Source organism: Typha angustifolia, chromosome 10 (genome assembly GCF_048772165.1).
Source record: "Typha angustifolia cultivar Huaian chromosome 10, ASM4877216v1, whole genome shotgun sequence".
Classification (NCBI taxonomy): domain Eukaryota; kingdom Viridiplantae; phylum Streptophyta; class Magnoliopsida; order Poales; family Typhaceae; genus Typha; species Typha angustifolia.
The window spans coordinates 11,670,930-11,695,000 of NC_133248.1; the positions used below are offsets into that span (position 1 = coordinate 11,670,930).

Sequence of the window (24,071 nt, forward strand, 5' to 3'; positions counted from 1 at the left end):
TAATACATTTGAGGAGTAGTCTATATGGATAAATGATGTTTGGAACATAATTAATTTGGTTAAAAACTCATCTATATTGTACAGTAGGATGCTCAATTGGAGGGTGACTTGAGGTTTTGACCAAACTAAACCTCTTTTTATAATTTCTTTTTTTACCGAAATAAATTTATTACTAAATAGAGTCTAATTCACTGTAGCTATAGTTCTAACAAAAATGTTAAACTAATTAATATTTTTAAAAACGTTAATCAATTCAGTATTTTTATAGTTGTATAATTTTTTAAAAATTTTAGAAGATTAAGTTAAAAAATTTATTTATATAAAATATCGATTAGTTTAGTATTTTAGAATCAGACAAAATAATAGTGACCAAGATTTTTGCTTAGAAATAAAATATTAATTAGTTTAGTATTTTACTAGAGCTACGATTAGATTAGATTCCGTTTAATAATAAGTTTCGGAAATAATCTATTTTAATGTAAAAAAAATTGGAACTGAGAATAGTCTTTCAAAAACTCGGTGAATATAGGACCAGAAGGAAAGATATTATCGAAACTGCGTCAGCCTGTACTTTGGACATTACATAAGGTGGCACTTGGCACCCATGTGCTGCTGCAGCGGCATTGAATGGTTCGGAAGTTATATAGCAGCTTTTAATGGGGGTGCAGATGTGCATGAAGAGCAGGTATGGGCGTCTTTATTGCTGGACCTCCTCTTGAAAATAGTTTATCAATACCAATCTGTACATCATTCTTGAGTTTTTGACCAAACTAGGCAATCATTCTTAAGTTTATTCTATGGTCTACCTCGCGTTCAGCTACCATCTCGTAGGTTGGATAGAAAAATGCTACCGAAGCGTCGAATATTTCGGCGCTTTAATTGTTGATTTTGTCAACGTTTGAATATGTAATAAATTCATCGAGTCTTTATATAAACATCATTCTAATTAATTTAGAATAAATTGTAGATCTTGTTAGCTCTTTTATTTTCAATATAATTAGTTTAACGTGTTTTTTTTGGTTGGGCTAAAGTGGCATCGTCCAAAATAAATTTGTTTAGATATTAAATTGGGGTGGTATATATATGTTGGTAAATAAATTTGTGAAATATTGCATTATTCTTCCTTAATTCCATATGCTATTACAGCAGACATCGACATGAAGAAGCAGGCATGCGATCATTGTATCTCACAAAGTATGCATTATGTTAGAGAGCTTTCACCCATACATCATGGCATAGCCTGAGAGACATATTCGGCATTGCTGTAAGTAGTCGAAGAATGTAACTCGCAGATTGTTTTGACTACATCTAAAGTCGTCTAAATTCTTATGTTAAAGCCACCAAAAAGGTAAGGAGGGTTCGTAGTAGTCTAATGCGTGTGAATGTTGGAAATCGCCGGTCTGATGTGGATGATTTGAAACAGTTCGGCACTTCATTCCTGTGGGTAGCAGAAATTTATCAGCGGCCCCGACAACCGACTGGAGATAAAGAAATCCTGAGTGAATGGATCGAGAGAGACTGCCCACACAAACGAAGAAGCTAGGAGTTAATGCGACCTAATAACGTATCGAAATCTATCTTAGTTAGTGGTCTTTGGTGTTAAAACATGTCTATCTTTCTGGTCGAACTGGAGAGGGGCACTGCAACTGATAAGTCTGTTGGTCTTCGATTTTAAGTGAAAGAATTGCATTGCATCCGAAGGCTTGTTGAATCTTGGTTGTTCTACTTCTTTTAGCTATGTAAAGATTGGAAGTAGAATCACTACCGCTTCAAGTTAGCCTTCCAACATGGAAAAACCTGAAAACCGAGTAAAATATGAAGAAGAAATCATCTCATGGACGAATCCACTGAAACTGAGCTCAAACTAGTCAACAAAAGATGGAAGAGAAGCAGTCAGTAGTTTCCAACTTGCAGTTTCTCGGATGAGCCAGAGCCATGTCCTAAGATTAGACCAAACAGAGCAATCTGATCTCCGTGCATTATTGTCCTAGTATTCTCTAATAAGAAAGAATGTTGTGGGTCTCTAATTTGGGTGACAGTGGCAGGAAGCCTAACACTGCAGTGTAGGATCAATTGATGTCCTTTTGTTGCGAAATTCAGATTTGCTGCCACTGTGAAGAAAGTACAACTAGATTTGTAATGTAAGGTTGAAAGGAGAGACTCTTGATTACATGGAGATGTAAGTTGTAAAAAAAATTGTTTTCATCTGAAATGACCTCTCCTGGACTGAAACAATTTCATCACCTCCACATGGAGATTGCGACAGATCCATTCACTGGACTACTTCCCAAAGGTTCAAAAGAACAAGGAGAAGTACTTGTAGTCAACTTTCTAACCACCTAACAAATCCAAGACCATTAGAACACGACCGAACCCAAGAATGCAGATGTTTAAGCGACATTTTGAGGTATACTTTCTATCACTTCCCAAATGTTTTGACTCTGCTTTCCTTTTCTCCCTTCGTGAGGCATGAACAATGAAAAGTTAGAGATGGTATACTTCCTATCACTTCCCTGCGTGATTCTTCTATACATTTGACGAGGCTAATGAAACTTTCTCCCCGCAATTAGCTAAAGGGAGGGTGGTTTACGACAATTGGCAACTCTCAAGTGGAAGAGAAGTGGGAAGTTGAGGCCAGCTCTTAAGCATCTGGGGTCCCATTCTGAAAGGGAAAGGAAACAAACAGTCCACTGGACCACATTGATCTCACAAATCTCAGTCCCTTTCCTCCCTCCCCTTGCTTTTGTGACCCACTTTGCCTTGTCTTCTTCGCCATCTTAGTCTCGTTGGTAGCTTTAAAGCTTAAGCCGATCCCACACGAGCAAAAGGAAACGGAAAGGCCCTGGGTGCACTCAAACGTACCTCTTACGGCAGCTCCTTAGACCTCTTTGTTCCAATAACGGCTTCCATTTTGTTAAGGCTCCTGCTATTTTGGTGCACTCTTGGGGATTTGTTTTCTATCGTTCTAACTGACTTAGGTAAAGGGTTGCATTCTTAGTCATAAGTAATTGAATCCTGTAGATCTAATTTGCTTCACCTGACGAGAGTTCCATCCATTAACCATTAAATATAATCTCGGCGGGTATAAGGAAGTAGAGTTCAATGGGAGCAGAAAAGGACTTGCCATGCAAATGGAAGTAAATTCAATTCAAAAATCTAAGATCTCCAATATTAGTGAGTGATCGTTCTAGCTTAATTGTTGTATTATTGCATGGGGTCAGGAAAAGAGCGTTTCACTTCAGGTGCAATAAACAACACATTGGCTTCAAAATAATTAAGCAATTAGTCAACAAACGAAGCTATGTAAAGTCCGAAAGTAGGTATCCATACTTAGTACAAGAGCATTCTTTACACGGCATTTGATAGTTATTTGTTTGTCAATTGAGAGTAACACAGTGATTTGTAGGTTTCAAACATTATACTCTTATGACATAGCTTTTACATGCATTAACTTTGTTAATTATCAGCAGCGTATCTGGCATCACTCTTCTGAGAATAAAATACAAGCACAGTAGTTATGAGCAAACGGAGATTGACGAGGCCTAAGCATCCAAGGTTAACAAAGCGCTCCGCTGAATAATTATCTAGCTCTTACAATATTGAAGCTGTGATCTCTAATGGCCAATGGTGACACCAAATAAATTAAAATGAAAAAGTTATGCAGTTATATATATATATATATATATATATATATATATATATATATATATATATATATATATAAAGTTATAAAAAGAAATATATGGATGAGAGCCATTTTCCATGAAACAAGAGTCTTACATTAGTTCAATAAAACACCCAAAGCTTTAAAACAAGTTAAAAGTGTGGAAAGTAGTGAACAATTTCAATGTTATATTTTGTAGGAAATATGAGGTCTTGACGCTGGGAGGAAGCTCATGAAATCATAGAAAAACATTTAGTATGTAGTTTTTATCCAGGATTTAGAGGAGTGCTATATCTTTTGTGTTCGATTGTAATACTAATATAGAAGATTCTCTTCCTTATTACATGAATTAACTCATTCTTCAACCAGATAACAACATGTCCTACCTAGTTGCCATCGCAGAGAGACAACTGAGCGGTCATTAAGCTGATATTAATTCTTTAACCATGTCATTGGACCAAAACATGTACTCCTTGAAAGCATGATGCTACTAGTGTGCTAGCCATCACATCCAAAAGTTTAAACTCAAAACTTTGAAATAAATATATGTATATAGATGTAGCCTTAACCAAAACCAAGGGCACTTGGGTCCATCAAGGGGCCTGGGTGGATAAATGCTACCTCAAATACATAGTTCATCCTCCACATATCAACATAAATGCGGCAAATTTTGGAGGTGTGGAGGGAAGAGATCACATGGGAGTTGCCTTCTCTCTTGCCCATAACTGTCTTGAGTTGAATCGTGGATGGAGTACACAAAGGAGAAGAGAGAGAGAGAGAGTGAGTGAGAGCTAGATGTCACATTCGTAATTAAATTCCCACTCACTGTAAAGATCAGAGACCCAGATCATAGATGAGAAGCCAAAGAAAAAAAAAAGTAGAATGGCATGACACAAAAGGCCCATTGAAACCCCCTTGTCTCCTCCTTTCTCTCTCTCTCTCTACAAATTTGTTTTACTTTTTTGTAGCATATTAGTTTTGGGTGCAGCTCATCCCAATAGCCAAAATCTTATTCACACTCCATTAATATTCCCTTTCTGAACTCCCTCCCTTTTTATCTCTCTCTCTCTCTCTCCCCCACTAGTTTCCCATACATCATCTTGTCCATGAGACCAATGGTAACGGATGCCTCCTCAGTTAATAACTAGTCCTTCCTTCCTTAGCATTTGATACTATAGAGATAGATCATAAGATCATAGATTGAGAGGAAGAACTCATAGAAAGGAGAGGCTGAGGAAGAAGGGGAAATGGAAGCAAAAGGAGAGCAAGTCTATAAATAACACCACTTCCACATAGAACTATTATTCTTTTTCTTCCTTTCCTCAAACTTTCTCCTTCCCACCACCGCCCTTCTTCCCCTCTCAAAACCAAGGAAGGAAAAGATCCAAGAAACTGCAACAAGAATCAGTAAAAGATCACCTTTTTTTTTTCTTTCTTTCTTTCTTCTCCTCATTACCGACTTCTAACTACTACCCAATTGCTGGTTCCACCCATATGATAGGAAAGCTCCCAATTTATAACGTCTCTTATCTTAATATTCTTTTTGCTTCAGGTTGAGGGAGCGACCACGGAGGCAGAGGCAAAGATGGGCAGGGGAAAGATTGAGATCAAGAGGATTGAGAACACCACAAACCGACAGGTGACCTTCTGCAAGCGCCGCAACGGCCTCCTCAAGAAGGCCTATGAATTGTCCGTCCTCTGCGACGCCGAAGTCGCGCTTGTCGTCTTCTCCAGCCGCGGCCGCCTCTACGAGTACGCCAACAACAGGTCCCCCATCCCATCTCCTCAACTCTTAAAGATCGCAAACTTTTTCGATTCCATCACGCCATTTCCTTGTTATTTCTGCACAAGCAAACCTAACAAGGTCTAAAACGCATGGGTTTCATTCATCCCTTTTCGTTTATTTTGGTGATTCTGAGGAGAGATCTCCAATCTATGCAACAGTGTTTAGATTGAGGGAATGGAATGGGTAGGGGAGGGAGATGTATGTATAGATAGATTTAGCACAGGCTGAGCTGCTTATATTTGCTTGTGCCTCGGTGGTCCTCTTTCTTTTTTCTTTACTCTATTTACGCTGTTTCCTTTCTTTTCTCATGGTGTTTAGATTTCATCACTCTCATTGTGTAGGAATATATATTATTCACTTCTTTTCTTTCCTTCTTTCTGCTTCTTTTTCTTTGCTTTGTTGGGTGGAAGCATAGATCTGAGGAGGTTGCTGCAGGTATAGGATTTGGACGAGTGATTGGTTAGTATAGTAAGTGGTATTATTGGGTTTGAAAAGCAAAACGAGCTCACCCCCACTCTTCTCTCTTCTTTGGGGTCTCAACCTTTGCCATTTCCTCTCTCTCTCTCTCTCACCTCCTCCTTTGCTACTACTCCATGGAGCTGTCACGGTCCTTAGCCAAACTACACACATCAGCAACCAATGGGGAAACTAGGGTTTGATGCTTTCTTTCATGTTGCATTAGGGTTTTCTTTTTCTTGCTCCTATTCTATCACTTCTGGATAACTTAGGACCAAACCTATCACGAGATTTCTCACAGCGAGCCCTATTCTGACACCATCTCTGCCACAATACCCATTTCTTGTTTTGGAGATATATTGAAGAAAATATAGTTAAAATGATGTTAGAGATTGGTGAGAGTAATAGTAGTAGTAGTACGGAGAGTAAGGAGGAGGGCCAATGGGGTGATTGTGCTCAGGGTTGCATGGGGAGACTACAAAAGAAGAGATAAGATGAGAAGAGAAGGGTCATACGGCCATGGGATGAGATCGAGGTGGGCAAAGGAGGTGGGACTGGGACTCTGGGAGGGGGTGAAAGGGGAGGAGGTGGTTTTACCGGTGGGTACTGGGAACTGGTAAGGTGGCTTTAAGGGTGTGGGAAGAAATCCGACCAATCATATCTTGGGATCGCGTGCCAGCGTGGCAGAGAGGAGCCAATGGGATCATCGAGGAAACTAAGGTTTAATGAGAGGTCGGTGGTGACAGAAAGGAGAGAACTTTTTTGGGTCCGAGGAAATAGGTATTGATTATTTATATTTATTGTTGTACCACAGAAATGGCATCTCCTCCTCCTTTGTTTCTTTGTACTGCTACATCTGTGAGTGTTTGAATAGTTCTAATGTTTGGTCGTTGGTTTTATCTATTGGGTTTGCTTGCTTAATAGAAGGTGAACATATCTCCTACAAAAATAATAACAAAAATATGAGTGCTTTTGAAGTGCTGGTGGCCTGGTGGGACTTATTGTTTAATCGAATGTAATTTTCAGGAATTGGCATTTGATCTCAGACTTAAGATATATAATCTTTGGAAAGTATTATATAGAGATAATCACATTCTGAACTACTATTATTTTCTACTTAAACTTCTTTAATCTTTTCTTTTTTTATCATATATATTTTCTAATTTAAAAAGTTGTTTGACTTAGATGTTCATATAGTTACTTTAAGGATGGTATATGTAAATATTTTTTTCTAATTTAGAAATGTAAGTGAGTTTTTAAAAAGTTTAGAGAGTGTACATGTAAATCAGTAACAGTTTAGGACATTTAAGTAAAATTATTTTTATTATATATAATGAGTCAAATGTTGACTTCTAGGATTTTAGAAGTAATAATGACTTTTTTTCACATACATGATAAGTAAAAGTTGTTTTTTCTATGGTTATCTGCATGAGCAATGATTCCATACTAACTAATTAGTAATTAAAAATAATTTTTATTATTCGATAAATTAAAGGGTATATAAGATATTTTACATATATGACTAGATTAATCGATAAAAGAAATTAGAATCTAAGTGTTTTTTATTACTTATTCTTATAACTGTTTCCTTAATAATAAAAGTGTCAACTTCTACCAATTTATTATTATTTTATTTTTTATAAAAAAAATAGATAGCTAAGAGAGAAATAAAATATGATTAATTTACTCTTACAATTTTAAAAAGTGATCGGTACTTTCGGTTACTATAATCAATACTTTCGATTAATTTTATTTGGTATCATTTTATCTCAATCGTTCGATTAGGAGAGAGAAACTAATAGTTCTTATTGAATCATTTAGCTATCTACGTTTGAGTATCCCAATGAGTTGAACCAAACTTATCTCTTTATGACAATGCAATTCAATTAGGTAGGTTTTCTTTACTAAATGGGAGAAGAATGGGACACTGATTTTATCTTGCACTATGCCCTAATACTTCAGAATTCATTGCTCACTTCACTCATGTTTAATTCCCTTTTATAAACTGTGTTTAATGACTAATTTATACTAATATGGTGTCATGCTTTTGTGAAAGAAATAAACTTTTATTTTCATTATGCAATTTTTAACCAGTTTCACATCAATAATTTGAGAAATGCATTTACTTCTGACGTAATCCAATGAAAGCTCATCTTAGTTCAGATTCTTTCTGTTATTGTCGAGCACCAGCAGAAACTGTTGGTTATTAAACTAAATCTTCATTGGATATGTCTGTCTAATTCCTTTTTCCACAAAAAGCACTGTTAGATGTGAAAGCTGCCAATGTTTGATACTAGACGGGAAATGTAATGAAGAGCTCTGGGACAAGATTCGATAATTATATAGAACTAGTCAGCTATAAGAATATGTAAATAAGATATATAAATATATATATCAGAGGAAAAATGGGTGATTGAAGAAGACAAATTTTAAGGGGAAATGTAGTACTTGCTATTTATATCTTTAGATATCTACTCTTGTAGTCTTACATTAAATAATTTCTATGTTCATTAAATTATGCACTTGATTATGACTATTAATTTTTCTTGAGAAAGTAGAACTGACATATTAAGTTGGGAGCAAAATGCCCAATAAGAGACTTATACGAAAAGGAGAGTTCGGTATTGACATGTACATAGCTTACTTGAAAATGGCTGGTATCTTAGTATTGAAATGAAGCAGGAAGTATTGTAAGTCTTGCTGCAAATATGAAGTTTGGACAAAAGACAGGAACATGAAATGAGTATCTGGTGACCATAATCCAAAGTTATTATTTCCTACTATGCTTAAGCTTGTAAAGTTAGACATCCCAGTCTAACAAGAATCCAAAGTTATTAGACTGCTAAAATTGTCTGAAAGACAGCAGGTAAGGAGATCTATATTACTAGGTGAGATACTCTATCTTCAAGCTGATCTTCGCTAGATATGGCCTAATATGTTCCAAAAGTTTGAAGCGGAACGTATATGATAAGATATCAATTTTTTTGCTTATGTGCAATTGTTGCTGCAGTACTAGTCCAGCATATCCATTAACAGAAATACTTTTTATAAGTGCAGCGTGAAATCTACGATTGAGAGGTACAAGAAAGCCTGCAGTGATACCTCCAACTCAGGTTTGGTCTCAGAAGCTAACGCCCAGGTAATTAAGATCTTGTCATACTTAACCCATATAATGACTTCTCTTCTTTATGAGCCATGATTCTTTTTTTTAATTCAAGTCTTCTGGGCCATTATTAAGCATTTTGTTGTACTGAAGTCGTCAATTACAATTGATGCAAGGGTTTATGTCTTCATTTTGGTTTTTTTAAATTCTTTTAAACCATCAAGTAATATATTATTTTGCTTGGTTTATCACCGGTCTTATGGTCTAAATATATAGCAAAGTTAATATGTTTTTGGAATAGACTAGCATTTCCTATTTTTATCAACAGTTTCAGTATTCTTCGGGAAATTGAGAGAGAGAGAGAGAGAGAGAGAGAGAGAGAGAGAGAGAGAGAGAGAATCAAGGTTATGTTCCACCTAATCTGACCATACTCAAGGAATTTAACCCCTAGGAAATCCATATTCCACATTTTTGGAATATAAATTAGGAAAAGGAGTTTGTTTCTCCAAGCAGCAGGTTTTTATTGTAAAGTTGAGCCAAAACTACAATTTGAGAAATAGGTGTGTAAGTTATTGGTCACTAAAGAAAAGAAAGTTATGAAGATTAATGATAAAATAGAGTATTATGTAATTCTTGCTTAACTGTATGTATCGATGGAATATTAGACAAGATTTTTTTTTTTTTTTACTGTGATTACTGGAAAGTCACTACAATTGGAAGCACTAGCTTTGTGAATAATTGATCTCTTTGCATATCATGTAGATGTAGGATTAAGGATTTTCATATATAGGAGAAGACCAAAATATCTATTATCTTTTAATTTTTAAAGAAATATGTAAAGAATACAAAGAAACACATAGATGTACATACAATTTGGCAAAACAAAATTATAAACATCAAATATGACAAATTAATTATTTTTATAACTTAGAACAAAGAGTAAAGTCTTATAAAGGGCAATTTAACTTTTTAACAGGGCCACCGGCCACCACATGATACCTAATAGTACAAAGGAAATTTTAAAATTTGAGGGGAGCTATTGGCTCCTCTTGGCTTCTACGTGGCTTGACTCCGAATTGTGAAGTGTTTTCTTCTACTATCTTTTGCTTGTTTGTCATGAACTATCCAAATGCTCTCTGAATCCAGCTTCATGTTGGAACTTTCAGTATTACCAGCAAGAATCAGCAAAACTGCGCCAGCTAATCATTAACTTACAGATCTCAAATAGGTAAGCCGCTCAAATGGAGCAATGTTAGCTGCTATTTACAGTTGATATTTCTAACAGGTAAGTTGGATTTGTAGGGAGTTGATTGGCGAGTCTCTCAGCAGCAAGAGCGATAAAGAGCTCAAACAACTAGAGACTAAGCTGGAGAAAAGCTTAAACAAAATAAGATCCAAAAGGGTACCTCAATTCAATTTTATTCCTTTCCCCCCTACATGTTTGACAATTTGGATGTGTTCTAACTGATTGTTCTTGGGTACTTCAGAATGAGTTGCTATATGCTGAGGTCGAGTATATGCAGAAAAGGGTAAGGTCAACTGTTTTGATGGTTATCACTTCATATTGCTAGAACATATTAGTGATCAGAATCTAAATTTTCCTCAGGAAATGGAGCTGCAAAATGATAACATGTATCTAAGGAGCAAGGTATTCGTTGGCCTATCTCCCCCAGAACCTACCAAGTTTATTTATTTATTTTTCAATGATTTTAGTGTGGATTTAATTTTATGAACAGATAGCCGAGAATGAGACAGCACAGCAACAGATGAACATGATGCCATCTACAAGTGAGTACGAAATCATGCCTCCCTGTGATTCAAGGAATTTTCTACAAGTGAATCTACTTCAACCTAATCAATATTACTCACACCAGCAGCAGACAGCTCTCCAACTTGGGTACGGATTTTAATTAATAGTGTCCAAGTAGGGGAACCAAGTACATTTCCATCCATTCTTTTCATAATTCGTGAATCATTAGCTACTAGCATCGCTATGAGATGTCTCATTTGTTCATTTCGTTAACTTTCTTCCTTTCCTTCTGTGTGTCTTTGCAGATGAAGTGAGCAGTTCATCTATGCTTCTGCCTGTGAATTTAAAGCCTGTGGAGGTAGACAGGGCTTAATGAACTACTTTAAAGTAGCTTGCAGTAAGTTAGTTATATATATATATATATATATATATATTTCTGCGGAGTCCAAGGCAAGAATATGTATTAACAATGCCTGACCCAAAAGACTTTTCTTGAAACTATATCTTAAGGATATCCACTTTGTTGTATGTTTTATGTAACTCGATACTAAAACATAATTTGCATGACACCTAGTGCTAGCGTTCCTGTGTTCCCGAATGAGCTTGTCTACTTCAATCATAAGCTCAATGTTATCAGTTTCTACAGAAGAGAAGACTTTGTAAACAAATGTAATCGGATGAATAGTGAGAAGTTATGTTTTCTAGCTATATCATATTCTTATCATTATTCAAGGTTGTGGGCCACCACCCAGCCCAGCCCACCATATTGAGGTCCGTGGGTCCCACTTGTTCTTATATAGTCTTTACAAAGAACTGCACAAACTCTCTTTATTCAAGAGACGTGTTACAATTGACGCGCAGGTTACGTAAAAGTTAAAAGAAAAAACAAAACAAAACAAAACAAAGCGAAAGAAGCATTAAAGAGAAATTAAAAAAAAATAAACAAAGATCAGAAACCATTAATTCCATTCTGCAGGGGAAAGGAATAATGGCACGCACTACCTCCATCTATCTCAAGACCACCGACATCATTCCCATCATAAAACTCCTCCACATCAACGGTCGGAATGAAGCCATCACCAACAAATCCTCCGGCATCCACGACACCCTCTCCATCTAACGGCCAATTAGGATGCATGATCCCGTCATCACCGGCGTCCAAGCAAAGCCTCGCCCTCTTCTCTCCTACCTTGTTACTGTTAATACTGTTATTGCTATTATTGTTATCCCCAAGTGGGCCCCCGGCTACTTTAATCAAGAAGGCAAGCATCTGCTTGGGCCTCTTCTCTGTTTCCTGTACTCTCCTCCACATCACCTCCACTTTTTCCTCTATCTCTCTCTGCTCCTGCTTTAATCTCACTACTTCCATGGCCACCACTCTACTCTCCTCCTCCGCCTCCACTTCCACCGCGGTCTCTCCTTCCCTCTTCTTCTTCTCACCGCTTCCACTATTTCTTCGAACGATTTGCCGCAGCAGATGCGTCTGCCCTCTCAAAAACGATGCATGCGCGAATTCCCATCGATCCGGATCCACCTTGCGAAAACCCTAAATTAATCACATATCATAACCATCAGCAAAAGAAAGAAAGAAAGAAATCCACGCGCTACGAGTTTTTTTTTTATAAAAAAAATAAAAAAAAATACTAAAACTTGCAAGTAAAGTAGTATATATGCATGAGAGAAGATGCACGTACGTAAGTATTAAGCTGGCGAACGAAGCTGGAGAAGTTATTGTGCTTGAAGTGAGCTGGGAGAAGAGTCTGCGAGAAAGCGAACGGGTCGACGACAACGAAGCTATTGTTTCCTCTGCCCCACGAGATCACCGAGTCTGTAGACGAATCACTCACCATCCGATACGTCTTGATCACGAACGGAGCAACGCCGCCGATATTAGCGTAGCTGCTGCCGTCTTCCACCATCATCTAATTAAGAAAATTCGCTCGGTCGGTCGGTCGGTCGGTCGGTCGGTCGGTTGCTTGCTTGCTTCTAAATCGAGGAAGGTTACCAAAGATAGTAAAGAACGGTGTTTATTTGGTGTTTATTTGTAGTTTTCAGCTAGAGTCGGGGGAGTACCAAATAAAGGGAGGAGTCGACAGGTGCCAAATAAGCGTGGACGCGTGGCTCTCATCCGGACTCTTCCTTGACTTGCCAACCACAAAATAATTTCGCTGTCGAGAAAGATTTCAAGGGGAGAGAGCTCTCACTTTACCAGATTACCCGTATCTCTTCTCTTTTACATGCACGCTCCACTGTTTGGTCCGAAACAGGGAGCCACGTCCCTGCAACCTATGGCGTAAATCTAAATAACGATGTTGTCTCAGATTTCAAACTTTACATATCTCCCAACCAAACACCGAACAGCTGTACCTTCGGACAATGGATTTCCTCGCTTTAATATTCGCGCGCGGGGTGACGGGAGGTGGTGGATTCCGATTGGTCCACCTTTTCGCGTCGCAGTCGCAGTACAAGGACGCAGGCGAACCCCACCGCTCTCAGGATCGATTTGGGTTTCGGGTTTGGCTCGAGGCGTCGCGACAAAGCGAGAGTGGCACGTGGACCTCCTGTGTTCGCAGCCGGGGACCGGGGCATAGCGAATCCCCCACGTAGTGGGGAAACCGGCACCAGTGGGTAATAGCTACGTGGAGATTCTGTTGGGAGTTCGGCCACATGTGTCGCAGCGTCCTTGCGGCTTTTCCTTTCAACACTTGGAAAGAGGAGTAGGTCCCTTTGACATGACGACTCTTGTTAATTATACTTCCTCTTACCTTAGCACTACTCCCTTTGACATCATTGTCATCATCATCATCAGCTCCTCCTCCTCCTCCTCTTCCTCCTACCCAACGATGAACAAATAAGAAGAGAATTAATTCAGAAAAAGAGACTGATACTAAAATATGAAAAGGAGGAATAAGCTGCTAGCTACTTATACTGCCTTCAGTTGCTACCAGTATCATTATTATTTTTATTTTTATTTTATTTTATCAAAAAATAAAAATAAAATCATAGATCATCGCAAAAATAAAAACAGAATATCCTTGCTTTAATTAACTTTATTCGATCCAACAGGCTGCATGCATGACAACAACATATCTTCTGAATGACTTCTCACACAGTTTTAAAATCAAAGGTTGTGCTGTACTGAAGTCCACAACCAACGGCATAAAACTTTGCTGAAATAAGACGCTAGAAGAATTAATGAATGAAATGACGGTTGCGCCATTAATTTGATTACCTGTACATATGAAACTCATTAATAAGAGATTTAACTTCCTGAAAAGGAGCATAACATTTACCCGAAATGCATTATCCATCCACCTGCAAATGTCTGATGCAAAGGACACATCACACACCCACACCAAGTGCATCAATAGCTCTCAAAGCATTTTAAACGAAAGAAGAGGTTTGCCTCCTCAAGACACGAGCAATTTCGCAATATGTAGTGTTTCCATCTAATTAAATCAAATCTAGCTACATCGAGCAACTCCAATCCAATCAAATCCTAGAAAACTTCCAATAGCCATTGGCAAATGAGAAAAAGAAGAAGAAAAAAACAAGAGAAAAACAGAGCCAGAAATTGTAGGACAAAAAGATTGGTCACATTTCTTAATGCCGTCAACTTAAATTCTACACCCCATCTGCTCAGATCAATATAGTCATACAACATGTCACCTTAAGGAGTGGAGACTCGGAGACCCCTTTGACTCATGAAATAATAATTAGTCTAGAATGGAGAACCCTTTGAATCATTAAATAACTCTTAACAAACTTTGATTGTAGAAGTACATCTGACCAATACTTTTGACATAATACATCTTCATGAATAACTAAGAAATCCAACTAATTCTTACCATTAAACAACAACACAAACATCAACAACCAATGCAAACACAAAGGCTACGAACACCACAACCATAACAAGCTACAGGAGCAAAATTAAGGAGACAATTGGTTAATTTGTCATGTTCAATGCTGCCTCTAGAGCTTGAGTCTGCCCTCATTAGCTTGCTTGAAGAGCTCTGCCTGGGCGGCGGCAGCCCTATTGGAGTTCAGTGCAGCAGCAAAGGCATCCTTCACCTGCTGAGTAGTAAATGGGAACTTCCTACTTACTATGGAGTTAAGCAGTGAAGCAGTTCCTTCTCGGAAAAGTGCACCAATCCCATCAGCCCTTGTGTTAGCCAATGCATCAGGTAAGCTAAGATTCCTGCCAAAGATTGCACCACAAACTGGACCAAAGAACTCGCCCACGTTGCCCAAGTACCCAAATATGCCCCATATGGCTTCTGGGTGTGTTCTCCAGTAGCTTAATTTTGAGACAGAGCAATGCAGGAAAAAGCTACTGTTAGAGTTTTATCTTGTAATATAACTTTGAAGTGTATTTTGATTGCTTTTACCCGCAAGTGCCAGTGAAGTAATGGATGCTTGGATCAGGGATCAATGGCGAAGGAGTTGAGATGCTTGGAGTCGTTGGTATGCCATGGGTAACTCCACTTCCATGCGATGGAGTTCGCGGGTCACCATAAGATGGATCTGCACCAATGCATGACTCTCAATTTAATTGGAAAACTATTGAAATTTTATTTTAACTGGTGAAGGATATATATTAGCAGTACGAATAGAGAGAACTAACTATGTGGAGTACTCCCAGGATGTGGATTGGGAGAGTAGTAAGTCTTCTCTTCAGATAAACCCTCAAGGCTTCGACCCATAATGGGAGAAATTAAGCTCTCAAAGACCAAACTTGCCAAGAGAAAACTCATTAGAAGAGCTTTCTTGTTCCTTGCTCTCTCCATGACTGGCAAACAAAGGGACTCAAAGACAAAGAAAGAGGAGATGAAGGTGTTCGAGATGCACTATTGCAATGGGAAGAGGAGCAGTGACCATGCATATAAATAGCACTGGCAATGGGAAGCCAGATTGGTTCCAGTTCCACTTCATTCATGAGCATAAATGCTGACTATGGAGGATAGGAAGTAGTTGGGTACAATTTAATGTCTTCCTTCATTAAGTTCTTCCAAATGATGAGATTCTACATGGAATTCAACAACTAGGGAATTCATGCGCATTACCAATCTCCAATAGAGTCAATCAGGGGAATAGTAGCCTAAATATGTCACGCATGCATTTTATATATCATCACAATATTTCTTTTTCTTTTCTTTTTTTCCTTCCATTTTTCTCCAAATAAAAGAATCAATTAAGACAATCATTGCATTCTAGTCAATATTTATCTATCTGTCTGATAGAGGATTGCTCCTTTAAAGAGATAGGCCAGTGGGGAACTCATTGCTTCCCATTCAAACAGCCGGCCACACTGTGCCATTTGCACAGCTCATATACATAAAGAACTTCCCATGTGTGGTTCACATGGTTGATGTCCAATGAAATTGATTTGAGGGTTGTGATCCTGACAAAGGAGTTGAGATGAAAGGTTGTGGCCAGGTTTCCAAGCCAATAAGATTGAGAAATTAATGAGGAGTTAGGCATAATAGATGTAAGCTCCTCCATTTTGGATTGGCTTGTGCATTTGTGATGTAATTTCATTGATAGCAAGCACCCAATTAAGATTTCTTTTTTCCCTTCCAGATCGTCTGCAAAAAAGAATTGCAGACAGAGGAGTAGTTGAGGACTGACGTATACAAGAAGACCATGCAAAAGACAGCCAATATTTTTCTTTCTTTTGTTAGTTATCTCCAGGGTACAATTTCAACAGTAGCTGTAGCAATTAGAGAGACAGAGAGAGAACGAGGGCATGAAGAGGAAATTAATGTACCTCATTAAACTATGACATGTTTGGCTTCGTTTCTGTGTAGACTAGCGTTGAAATAAGGAATAGTAATTTTTATTTGTCATTATCAAAATAAAAAATTTATTTTAAAAATAATTATTTTTATGTTTACTAGTATTATAGAATAAGAGTATAATAATTATATTTGATATGATATAAAGTGAGAGGAAAAGATATAACAATTTTTTATTTTTTATGAAATTAGAATAATTACTATTTGATTTGATATAAAGTAGATTAATGGGATATATATCAATGATAAATTGGTAATTTTGATTAGTATGTAATATAAAATATAATGTTGATAAATAATATTTATATTCTAGAATAAACTATTATGAGTTATTCCTAAAGTGAATGGTAGAAGCGTAAATGAGTCGAGTATAAGCAAGCCGGCTCCAACTCAGATTCTATTCGAAATGAATTTTAAGTCTAGTTTGATATTTAAGCTCAACTCAGCTTAGGCGTGATCATTAGGCGAGTTGAGCCGGATTCAGGCCACGCTTTTTGAGCCAACCAAGCTTAAATATTTATACACCCCAACCCGCCAATCACTTCGTCCTAGCCGGGTTTGGGCCGAACCAAAATATTCTATTCCATTATTGCCCATCAATCCATTAGATATTGGGCTTGGATTGGATATAATAGGTCTAACATAATGGGTTAAATATAAAGAATATTATATTTTATTGGGTCAAGTTTAATGGACTTATAGGAAATCATTTTAGGTATATTTTATATGAACATATTTATATATTGATATATAATTTACTGAATATGTAATATTTAGTAAGTTGGGTTATAGATGAGAGTAGTGGATAAGGCTTTCAGGCCGAGCCGAATAGACAAAGGCTTAGCCCATGTCGAGCTGAGCTTAGCCCTATTAAAACCGGCTGGGTTTGAGTAGATCGAGCCTAATAATCGTGTCTAACTCAGCTCAAGATTGATCCCAAGTATAAACGTGAATAGAGGAGGAAAAAGAGACGACGGTGGTGACCCGCCAATGAAGAAGATAGAGGAGGTCTGAGGAGGAGCTCAACAAAGAAAATGAGGTTGCTTTGTCGGGGAGGATTTTATTGGCCTTATGGTTAGGATTAGATAGTGATACGAGCTATTGGACTTACGCTTATAAATTTATTTTTATCAATATATTAATAATCTATAATATTAATAAATATTATATTAGAACCTAGACTGAGGCAGCTGATTTTGGCCCGAGGGCCTGAGCTTTCGCTGAGCCAAGCTGCTCATCTATGTTGACGCTCCTGCTAGTGAACCGGGCTTAGAGTAACAAATTTGTAAATGTAAACTAACAGCCGAAAAAGAATACCTAAGCAAGATAAGCTACAATGTGGAAAACAGCCAATATCCTTTTATCCCGTAGGAATAAGGGACATCATAGCGTACCTGTTTGCATGCAGCCATGAGGAACGCTGACTCGTTGTCGTAATCAAACAGCTCATCTGGATCCTGGAGATTCCTCAAATTTTCTTTGCCGTCCGATGCGCCAAGGATCGGATAATCTAGGCCGTTGAAAGAAAACAGCAAGCAGCGTGCGGTGTGGTGTCGTTCACGAGGCGATAAAGCATTCAAACTTACCGTTGGATCCACAGAAGACTGCCACGTGTCATGTAGCCATTACGTCCAGACGCTGGTTAAGAAACGGACGGACGACCATAACTACACCATCCCATGCTAAAGCCAACCATCTCCGCTCTATTTATGCTTCCAAATCGCCTTATCGGTCTCTCTTATACTCTCCAGTCTTATTCTTATTCCTATTCCTAGTTATTATTCTTCTCTTCTCTTCTCTTTCTTTGACGCGGTGATAGAGATGGAAGCAAGCAAAGGGTGGAACGGTGTTGTTATTCTTATTCTATTTGGCGTGGTGTGTTCATGCGAGGCTTATGATTTCCATGTTGGTGGAAGAGAGGGTTGGGTACTTGACCGTTCTGAGTCACTCAACCAATGGGCCGAGAGGAATAGATTTCAAGTTAATGACAGGCTTGGTATTACTATTACTACTACTGATACATATTAGTTTTTTTTTTTTACTTTAATTTCCTATATCTAACCGTCTGTGTTATATTCTTGGCTTTGTAGTTTTCAAGTATAACAAGGGGGAAGACTCTGTTCTAGAAGTGAGCAAAGAACACTACGAGTCATGCGACACGACCAATCCACTTGTAAAGTTAGACAGTGGCGAGTCCGTGTATGTTCTCGGCCGATCAGGGCCGTTCTTTTTTATAAGTGGGAATCACAGCCATTGCGAGAAGGGTGAGAAGTTAGTATTAGTGGTTCTGGCTACTAGAAATGCTAATACTAAGCAGAGCCCACCACCTTTGTCTCCATCGTCCTCGTCGAGTTCCTCTCCATCTCCATTGCCAGTGCCGGGAAAAGTAACGCCTCCAAGTTCCCCTCCGTCCTCTTCCGAGAATTCTTCTTCCTCCTCGTCATCTTCTCTTCTGCGTGTTTCATGGGTTTCACTTAGATTGATGGTGGCTATGGTTGTGGGTGCAGTCATTTACTAAATTGATTTGGTGATCGAAGTGGACTTGAAGAATTTGTGCTTGTTGTAGTGATTCTATTGAGTAACTAGGGAATAGTTGTTTTCTTGTTTCCATATGGCAATTAATAGGTTTTCGATATTAACATAGATTTATTTTTCTTCTTTGCATTTCAGTACTCCTCCCTGTTCTTCTGTTTCTTTTTGCTTCTGCGTACTAGATAGTATATGCATCACAGTGAAGAGTAACTCTTGGGAGGAGTAGTTTAGTTACGAAAGTGGTTTTAAAGAATGGTAAAAGTTTGCTCTCCATTAACTTAGTTAGTAAACGATCGAACAATAAAAAAAAGACTTTAATTTCTTTACGATCGATCTTAAACTGAAGATATATACAGATAGCATTAATCCGAGAAAAGAGGAGAAGTTTCTTCCAAAGGAAAAACTGGCTCATAAATGAAAATGAGAACAGTTAATTAATGCATTTCGTTCTTTTGGTTATACATTATTGGTATGTAACAGACCTTAAGTTGGGTGTCTTTCAGACAAGCTAATCAGATAAGCTATTAAATAAATGTGTAATTAATTTGCAAAACTTTGGGTTTAGCAGAACATTTTAAGGTTTCAACTGGGAAGAGTAGCATCAACGGGTCGATTAATAACTTACTGACATATAATATGACAAAGATTAATATACCTATAATTGTTTCAGGTAAAAGCGAGAGGAGCAGTAGCAATAACATAGGCCACCCTAAAATTGGACTAACAAATTGGCACTCGATAATGATATACTCCGACTAAACCGGACCTCAAACAAGACCCTACCATATAAATCCTTTCCATACCCACAACTCCAACACCTCACCATCTCCTCCCCCTCTCTCCTCCTCGCACCCAGCTTGCAGGGGAATTAAGGAACCTTACAACCACCAACAAATTACTTTAGCCCCTCATCAATCCACGGCCCCCATGGCTCTCCATCCTCGCCTTCGTTGCAAACTCATCGGTCATCCAAACCGCCGTCTTCGACCACGACTGGTCCCTTTCTCTCCTCAATGACGATGGCTTGCCGGCGTGCAATGGGCTCGTCGGCGAGTGCGATGAGAAGTTAGAGGAGGAGGAGGTGGTGGATTCAGAATTGAGCCATCGTGGGCTATATAGGGTTCGTCCCAGATTTATAAGTTACGAAGCTCTGCGACGTGACAGCGTGCCATGCAGCCGACGTGGCAATTCCTACTACAACTGCAAGAAAAGGAAGAGAGTAAATCCATATCGTCGTGGATGCAGCGCCATCACTAGGTGCGCGAGGTACCTTAATTAATTTAATGATCGATGCATGGAAATATTGGAAGAGAGAAGATCTAGAAAGGATGCGTGCATGTATGCATGGGTTAAAGACTTCAGAGAGAGAGAGACGGATGCTTATATCCAGAGGTCTCTTTCTTTTCCTCTGACCTTTATATATTGTTTAAATCGTTATTAATTATGTTGCACGTACCATCGATCATTTACATCCACCCTGCATTGTATTGTGTAACCTAAGAGATACTTATCTTGGATTATGTATTTGTTCTTAATTATACCTTATCAGCTCTCCATCTTCCGCTTTGCGTAAGGAAATAAAAAGTTGAATATTATGATAGATAATGTTATGATGGACGCCTAGTACTAGAAACTTTTCCAACTTGTTCGGTAGGATACATTCATATATGCGGGACCACGACAATGATCAAATCTATGTTTCACGTGAACTTGTGTTTAAAAGCACATAGTAATATACATATTTATTTAATTATTGGCAACATGACTGCAATATATTACAACAATTCTATTAGAACGGTAATGTGTTGAAGATATCTGGGTATCTAAAATTAAAGAAATAGGGAAAATAAAAATTAAGCAAAACGCATTCTTTTCAGCAATATTAATTGCTAGAGGGAATATGGGGAGCCAAGTGTGGAGAACTCCAACTGAGTGTATATTGTAGATCATCTCATCTAGAAGCAGTGATAATTTCCAAGGGTAACTTCTTGGAGAAATCCGATATATTGAACCATAGAAATGTAGCTTATCTCAACTCCTACAATGTCAACATCTAACCATGTCAAATGCTAGCTGCTGGACAAGAGTAATTTAGCGAGCACTTCAAGTACGATTTGGCCTCGAGTCCACGAGCCTATTGACTAAGGCGGCCAAATCGAGGTCTCCGTTTAATTAGAAGCTAGCTAGCGTAGCTAATTAAGCATATCAATAGATCCCAACGCTTAGATAGATGCATCCATTTGAGCTTGCTCGTTCTCTAAGCGAGCAGTGGTCGAGCAGAGCGTAACACTTGCAAGCTAAATCATCCGAATTAATTTGACCCTAGGAGAGATTTAGGAATTTAAAAGGAAAATTAAAAGAAGGAATTAGTCAGAGCACGCATTCTTATGGTAAATTATGGTGGGCTAATTTCGAATTAAATGCTTCTTCCACTAACTAAGGCTCCAATCCAAGTCAACGCCGCGTTACCTCGATCCACTACTCGCCACGTCAATGCGAGCCTCTGCGCGAGTCGCCCAAATCCATCAACCATAAGATTCGTGCTATAATTGATGATCTATGTGTACCATGTGGCAGTCTGGCAGATGCCTTGATCAACTAAATGTACGCGTCACTCGAACGGAACGGGACGGAATTCTTCTCCGATTCCCCGCGTTTCCCGCCGTAAGAGTAGATAACATGACACGTTCAGCTATTAGGCTTCGCTGCCGACTTCCGTAATACTACTTTTTTCTCTTTATTTATTTTTAAATTTTAATTTTTAATTTTTTTGGAGGAAGGAGCTGTAATCAGGTTATGCCCCCTTTAATAATAGTTACTGAAATCTGAGAGTCAAGCAACCCTGAGATCCCTTGGCGTGGATCCTCTGCAAATCCAAAACTACTTTTGCGTCCAACCACGGACTGCCAAGTACCCGTATTGCAGGAAATTCCTATTGATGAGACGAAAACATTATAGGAATCACTAACTACGCAGAATATATTTGAGGCCTGAGATTATAATACCGTAGATGGCCTCTAAAAGTCATGGAATCACATACTATCACGGTCAACGGACTAGATCTGAATTGTTATCTCTACTTTTATGCTTCGGTCACGTTGCATGAGGTGGGTTTGTGTGAAGAAAGTCTCAATTCATTAATATTTGAAGACGCCCAGACTGGCTCCCACTGGAGATCGAGATCCAATGTTCATGTAGCTCTCATCGAAGCTCAATAGCATCAACGCAGTCATGTGCTCCATCTTAATTAACCCCAAACCCCCAGAGAGGGAAAGGTGGCAATCCAAATTAATTCCGCATTAGTTAACTTGCTTCCACGAATAAACAATGCCAAGCCCTCTCGTTCAAAAGCCCATGTAACCCTAAGTCCAGCTAACTAATTAAGAGTAGCGAGAGAGTGCCAAGAGATGAGGGAAGAGAGAATGGCGATGGCCGCCGTCTCTTCTCGACGTCCGCTGCCTTGTAAACTGCTTATGGCAATCCTCTCGATTGCGGTGTGCATCCACAGTGTGTCAGCAGTCATGGACGAGGGGTACGCCCAAGTGGTGAGTGACCAGTTCGTAAATCTCAATCCAAGGATGGGCAGTCGATTTCTAGCTGCCACAAACGCCGAGAAGGGTGATCGCTGCGATCCCAGTGTGGCAAACCCTTGCTCTGCCGGCCTCCAATGCTGCAAAAGGAAGTGCACCGACTTGCAAACAAGTCGAAACAACTGCGGCGCGTGCAGTAATCGGTGCGGGTTCGGGCAGCTCTGCTGCAATGGCAAATGCACCACGGTGGCGTACGACGTGAACAACTGCGGCAAATGTGGGGTTGTGTGCAACCCGGGAGTCCGGTGCGAGTACGGTGCATGCGGGTATGCTTGATCATCTTGTTGCATTAGATGATGGTCATGGTCGAGCGATATATAGTGCTATTTCTACTACTTGTAGATGATGCGTACTAGGGTTGGGTAATAGAGAAGGAAAGGATAGATGCTCTTTATATCCATATGTAAACCATTTGGTCTTTGTGCCGTTTCTTACTTCTATGATTTGTTGTTGAGGGGGGGGGGGGGGGGGGGGTATACAAGGACTATGTAAACAACGTTATGTTTTTCTTTTTTTCCTTTTTCTTTTTGTTTCTCTTTGGTAATAACAATAAGGGAGAAAGCATGGCTCATGCTCCCAGTATTGGCGTTTCGTACGTCCGAATTGTTCATTCTCTGCTACTTCCTTCTATCTTACTTGCTATTATTACATACCTCAGCCATAAGACGTAATGCTTCTACATATTGGAAACGCTAAAGATATATATATATACAGTAGTTGTTCATGGCTAAAGCCAAGATTATATAATTTCCATTTCTATTGGCCCATTATTTAGCCGTCAGAGTCTCTCCAATAAGCTTCTTTGCATATCTAACGGAGGTTTTTTAAATGGAAACAAGCTACTTATTTGGTTAGTCCATTCCTTGTCTATATTTTGGTATTAATCAATTAGCCATTAGCCAAAGATGGCCTAATTCCCTTAACGTGTACGCATCACGGGGACGTAGGACAGCCATATGGTAGGGCTAACTTGTGCCAAAAGTAAGGTGAATTTAATTAATTGGTCCTCCTGGACTAATATATTGGTGCTAGGCCCTTGTAGAAGAACTAAATTGCTTTGAAAAAGTGATTTTTATAAGGTTGTGTTTAGAGCATCAGGAATAAAGGTTTTCTGGAGGTATTTTGAAAAAGTTACACACAAAAAAAAAAAAAAAAACCTTTTACTAATATAATAGAACTACCTTTCTTATTTTAATTTATCCTCGATTACTCTTGATCTTTGATAAGTCAACTTCTAAGAGTCAGGAACTTTATTCTCCACTAAAATTTTCGGTAGAAATGCAACTCCTATTCCAATCCACCTATTTTTTTTTATTATTATTCATGAATGTAGGAAAGGTAAAAAAATATGAGTAAAGAGATTAACTAACAAGCTCTTTATGCTATTATTCT

At 38.6% G+C, this 24,071-nt stretch overlaps 3 protein-coding genes and 1 long non-coding RNA gene across 7 annotated transcripts; 2 read left to right on the forward strand and 2 right to left on the reverse strand.

Annotated features, from left to right (window-relative positions):
* The first annotated feature begins 422 nt into the window (after positions 1-422).
* LOC140769065 (uncharacterized) lies at positions 423-2,235 on the forward strand. Of its 3 annotated transcripts, XR_012105840.1 has the most exons (3): positions 423-685; positions 1,147-1,348; positions 1,424-2,235. It is a non-coding gene; the product is annotated as an uncharacterized lncRNA (long non-coding RNA). The 3 variants fall into 3 exon arrangements; XR_012105838.1 differs by having other exon boundaries at positions 1,147-2,235; XR_012105839.1 differs by having other exon boundaries at positions 1,150-2,235.
* Positions 2,236-4,529: 2,294 nt separating this feature from the next.
* On the forward strand, positions 4,530-11,467 carry LOC140768867 (agamous-like MADS-box protein MADS1). Of its 2 annotated transcripts, none has more exons than XM_073109314.1 (9): positions 4,530-4,800; positions 5,217-5,431; positions 8,964-9,045; positions 10,176-10,237; positions 10,312-10,411; positions 10,497-10,538; positions 10,616-10,657; positions 10,746-10,906; positions 11,065-11,467. In XM_073109314.1, exons 1-9 carry the CDS (start codon positions 4,771-4,773, stop codon positions 11,066-11,068), a joined length of 738 nt encoding a protein of 245 aa, XP_072965415.1. In that variant the 5' UTR covers positions 4,530-4,770; the 3' UTR covers positions 11,069-11,467. The 2 variants fall into 2 exon arrangements, with proteins under 2 accessions (XP_072965415.1, XP_072965416.1); XM_073109315.1 differs by having other exon boundaries at positions 4,536-5,071.
* A 106-nt stretch (positions 11,468-11,573) lies between these two features.
* On the reverse strand, positions 11,574-12,803 carry LOC140768865 (heat stress transcription factor C-2a-like). Its single transcript, XM_073109313.1, has 2 exons — positions 12,454-12,803; positions 11,574-12,305 (listed from the first exon to the last, which is right to left on the reverse strand). The coding sequence occupies exons 1-2, from the start codon at positions 12,679-12,681 to the stop codon at positions 11,709-11,711; spliced, it is 825 nt and encodes a 274-aa protein (XP_072965414.1). The 5' UTR covers positions 12,682-12,803; the 3' UTR covers positions 11,574-11,708.
* Positions 12,804-14,524: 1,721 nt separating this feature from the next.
* LOC140769103 (protodermal factor 1-like) lies at positions 14,525-15,598 on the reverse strand. Its single transcript, XM_073109667.1, has 3 exons — positions 15,387-15,598; positions 15,151-15,286; positions 14,525-15,059 (listed from the first exon to the last, which is right to left on the reverse strand). Exons 1-3 carry the CDS (start codon positions 15,547-15,549, stop codon positions 14,735-14,737), a joined length of 624 nt encoding a protein of 207 aa, XP_072965768.1. The 5' UTR covers positions 15,550-15,598; the 3' UTR covers positions 14,525-14,734.
* Between the last annotated feature and the right edge of the window lie 8,473 nt (positions 15,599-24,071).

Coding starts and splice junctions, on each gene's coding strand:
- LOC140768867 (XM_073109314.1), top strand. CDS start 4,771: ATGAGACCAATGGTAACGGATGCCTCCTCA. Junction 5,432..8,963: donor TACGAGTACGCCAACAACAG/GTCCCCCATCCC, acceptor TTATAAGTGCAG/CGTGAAATCTACGATTGAGA. Junction 10,539..10,615: donor TCGAGTATATGCAGAAAAGG/GTAAGGTCAACT, acceptor AATTTTCCTCAG/GAAATGGAGCTGCAAAATGA.
- LOC140768865 (XM_073109313.1), bottom strand. CDS start 12,681: ATGATGGTGGAAGACGGCAGCAGCTACGCTAATATCGGCGGCGTTGCT. Junction 12,306..12,453: donor TTCGCCAGCTTAATACTTAC/GTACGTGCATCT, acceptor TGATTAATTTAG/GGTTTTCGCAAGGTGGATCC.
- LOC140769103 (XM_073109667.1), bottom strand. CDS start 15,549: ATGGAGAGAGCAAGGAACAAGAAAGCTCTTCTAATGAGTTTTCTCTTG. Junction 15,287..15,386: donor TCCTGGGAGTACTCCACATA/GTTAGTTCTCTC, acceptor GCATTGGTGCAG/ATCCATCTTATGGTGACCCG. Junction 15,060..15,150: donor TACTTCACTGGCACTTGCGG/GTAAAAGCAATC, acceptor CTCAAAATTAAG/CTACTGGAGAACACACCCAG.